Source organism: Opisthorchis viverrini (genome assembly GCF_000715545.1).
Source record: "Opisthorchis viverrini unplaced genomic scaffold opera_v5_9, whole genome shotgun sequence".
In the NCBI taxonomy this organism is placed as follows: Eukaryota; Metazoa; Platyhelminthes; class Trematoda; order Opisthorchiida; family Opisthorchiidae; genus Opisthorchis; species Opisthorchis viverrini.
The window spans coordinates 2,644,761-2,648,508 of record NW_008751665.1 but is presented as its reverse complement, the minus strand read 5'-3'; the positions used below and the strand labels follow the sequence as shown (position 1 = coordinate 2,648,508).

The 3,748-nt window shown below is 46.4% G+C and overlaps 1 protein-coding gene across 1 annotated transcript; it reads left to right on the top strand.

The window, feature by feature from the left end:
- Positions 1–1,219: 1,219 nt before the first annotated feature.
- Positions 1,220–1,648, top strand: T265_00902 (hypothetical protein; the record flags this gene model as incomplete). The annotated part of the gene is made up of 1 exon (XM_009164797.1): positions 1,220–1,648. The coding sequence occupies one exon, from the start codon at positions 1,220–1,222 to the stop codon at positions 1,646–1,648; it is 429 nt and encodes a 142-aa protein (XP_009163061.1).
- Positions 1,649–3,748: the final 2,100 nt, after the last annotated feature.

Sequence of the window (3,748 nt, the reverse complement as noted above, 5' to 3'; positions counted from 1 at the left end):
GCAGCGAGTCATACAGTGGATAAAGTTGTAAGAAAAACGCCTGAAAGGAACTGATTGCGAAGGCTGTATCACAAAATGCATCAACATTCTTCCAGCCAGATGACCTTATTATTTCGTAGCGTCGAATTAAAACCCAGCTGCAGCATTTTAAGCATTCGGAACTCGCACAAATTACGTTGTTTTCTTCAGTTGACTCATTCCAATTGTGCTTGGTGCAACACCTGGATCGATAGCCTGTTGGCACATGTGTGTAGGTAGCACTTAAGTGTAGTCGTTCATGTAGGGGTTCTGAGTAGGACGGCCGGATTGTTGTAAACATGCAGTGAGAGTACGCGGCAATGTCACGTGACTTCCAGATAGAGGATTGCAATTTACCTGGTGTTGTAAAAGTATACCACCCTTAAGGACCGTAATTTCTATCGCATCTTCAGTGAATGAGTATTCGTTGCTTCGGTGCAAACCTGTGTAGAATGCGAATTCACCCACATTTCCGCCCAGCATCTGTTGGGGTGACGAAAGACATAACCTCTGATGCGAATAGCCCAGCCGGTTGTGATTGAGCCAAGAGAAGCATCACTGATTGGGGACAACCTTACGGAATTTACTAAGGCTTGGTGCGGTGTTTTCAGCCTGCGGCCAGTACAAAGCTCATCGCTGGATGCGGCGCATACAACCAAATGCGGGCCTACCGTATATCCATCCGTTTACACACATATTCGGTCTACGCATCAGTATGCCGACAAATCACTTCGGTGCTTTGAATGCGTAGCTAATTTGAACATGAAAGCCGATACGTTAGGACGTGCACGTTTGATTCGGTCATGGCAACGAGTGTGATTATTACGTCCTGAAGCCTACCGAAGATAGTAATCACAAAGTGACTCGAAATGGTAACCAAAAAATGATTGTATTGGTTGTCGTGCGCTTACACCAGTTCACAACTGACTGCCCACATGACAAGTATGGTGGTAATTGATTAGTGCTGGTCCATGGTTTTTTTCCAGGCAATCGCCTGATGGACTCGCCCCACTGTCTTGTAGGTGGCCTGTGCTGATCAGTCCTACATACAATCACTAACCTCCACGGTTCTCTGCCGTGTAAATTAGTGCATGCTCTCATATTTCGGAATTGGAAAGACAGATTCACCCTGTCTGCCTTATTGAGTGTGCATGTACCACGGACTGGTGTTGGTCCCCTTTGAATCCGTTGACAATCCAGAATGCGCTGCACTCACTGCGGTGGCACTAGTTTCGACGAGGATCGTGCTCGGGCCGATCTGGTATGTCTTGACTGTGGAATGGTCTTGAGCGAAAACGTGATAGGTTCGGAAGTAGAATTTGTGGAAACTAGTGCAGGTGTATCGGCTGCTGTTGGCCGTTTTGTTTCGGACGAAAGTCAGGCGATCGGACGGGAGTCGCGACAGGTGACGGAGGATAGAGCCCGTCGACGAATTGGCACAATCTGTGGCCACCTACGATTAAGCAATGATATAGCCACTTCTGCTTTCCGCTTCTATCAGAGTGCTCTGTTCAGAGGGATTACACGTGGACCAGGTGCTCTCCAGGTGGCAGCAAGTTGTGTCTATCTGGCCGCACGTCAACTCCTCAGCGAAGGCCTTCTTCCTTTCATTTGGTCGTGTTCAGAATAGAATGTTTGTATGGGAGGAGGTGAGATGGACCATGGCAGGTCCGACATATTTTCAAGGTATTTGGCCGACAAGGAATCGGGTCGTGAAGACGTATAGTGATAGCTTCAACCACTGCGATTGTGCGGTGCTGTACTAATCTGAGCAGACTAGAGGGCGCCTTGTACAAGAACTTGGGATGGAGATCATCCTCTGGGCCGTGTCTGCTAGATGTTGTGCGACCGAGCTGTTTGTCGTTCCTTTAGTTCCCAAAGCTAGCCAGGGTGGACTGTGTTCCTTTATTCTTTCACCGAGTTCCCCTGTCGTCCACAGCAGGTGGGGACAGGCACTCTGTCTTCGCGACTAAAGGAATATCTTAAACGAGAGATTCAGCTGAGTCTTTCTTGAAAACCAGATTGATTTGCAAATGAATGTGTTTCTCGAAGACGGGTTTCCTTTAAACTGTGGTAGTAACAGCGTCGGCCTCTCTTTTGATCAAATGCTTCCCAGTAAAACTGTCGGGAAACCCGTTGTCTCTCAGAACATTGGTGAGAGTTAGGATTTCCTGTTCCAGCGCTCTGTCAGAGAACATTTTCCCCACCCTGTTATGAGAGCTGTGGATAAGATTACATTTCTGTTTTTGGTGAAACAAAAAATGTTCAATTCACTAAATTGCTCCGGATCATGTGGGCTTTTGGCACACCGATCGTTTCAGTGTACCCTCATTAAGTCATTCAAGGCCAACACCTAGGAAGTGGAGGAAGTTATTGGTTCTTCTTGTGCGATGAAGTGGATGGCCATATTGAAATCTTTTTGAGGCGAGTCCATCTCAGTTTTATTTTTCAAAAGCTCAAAAACGTCTTCTCTGATTTTGCACTCTCCCTTTTAAGGGGCTATTTTCAAGTTTGCTCATGAAAATGCGGACTAGCGTCCGGCCACGGGGTGAGCCCTTGGCAACGCCATCAATGTGATGGTACAGAGTGCCACTGAACAACAGTTGTAAATTCAGTGTGAATCTCAAGAGAAGATCTCACAATTCACTGACTGCAATAGGAGACTAAACGTTGTTTTGTCTCAATGAAATTCCAAGGGTAATGGATAGTTTCAGTTATGGGGACGTTGGCAAACATTGAGGTCGCATCGGATGAACACATGGACAAATCTTTCAGTTCAAGGCCCCTCATTGAGTCCGCTGAGCGAAATATTTCGCTCATACTGTACTGGAACACTCGTCAGTGTGCCGGTCCTGGAATTTTGAAGATCAGTTATTCAGTTATGTGATAGGGCGAGTTGTGCATGCCTATAGTCGGCTTCTTTTAGCAGTTAGATTTGAACTTTGGACCAACTATATAGGCGAGGCATTGTTGACCCTGTGCGTTTGACATTTTTGCAACACGCTTTGGAGCATCTTGTCTGTCGCTAGGCGTTCTAAGGTTTCAGCCACCACAACCACAGCATTGCAGTGTTGAGTGGCCGCCCGACCTGTCCACCTGAACCAGGAGTGCCATCGAAGATGTTTGATGGACGAAATGCACTTGATGGATAGCGATTTCACTTATCCTGTACTGTCCGTACGGCCACTGTTGAGGTTAGTATCGATGTGGCCATTGATTTTCGAAGCTTCGCGTAATTATATGGAACTTGTTCTGCCTAGACGATCAAAAGTCTCTATTCCTTGCTGCAAAACATAGCACCGGTAAAGTTTTTACATGTCACTGACTGAAAAGCGAAGGGTTGGTCGTCTACTTGTAAGCGGTACAGCATGTCACAATACTGCTTGCTTGACTGTTTATCGTCACACTTGAAACAGGGGATACTGAAAGTTACGCGAAATGTCACATAAACAAAGAACAACAGGCTTGAAGCCAACCGAAAGTCGCATAAAGTCAATTCTCTAGTTGTGGTGATGAAACTGCAAAGAGAAGATCGAAGACTTTTACTGATAATTGAACTTTTATCAGGAAGGTCAGATTCCGGAAAGCAACTTCAGAACGCCCGGAACCTACTGCTCCACCAAAAACTCAACTGGAAAGCCGGCAAGCATCCAGGCCAATCAATCATCCAATCAATTCAGCAAGACCTGGTGAGTGTTCTTGCGGCCACAGAAGCAAGACCGAATGTGAT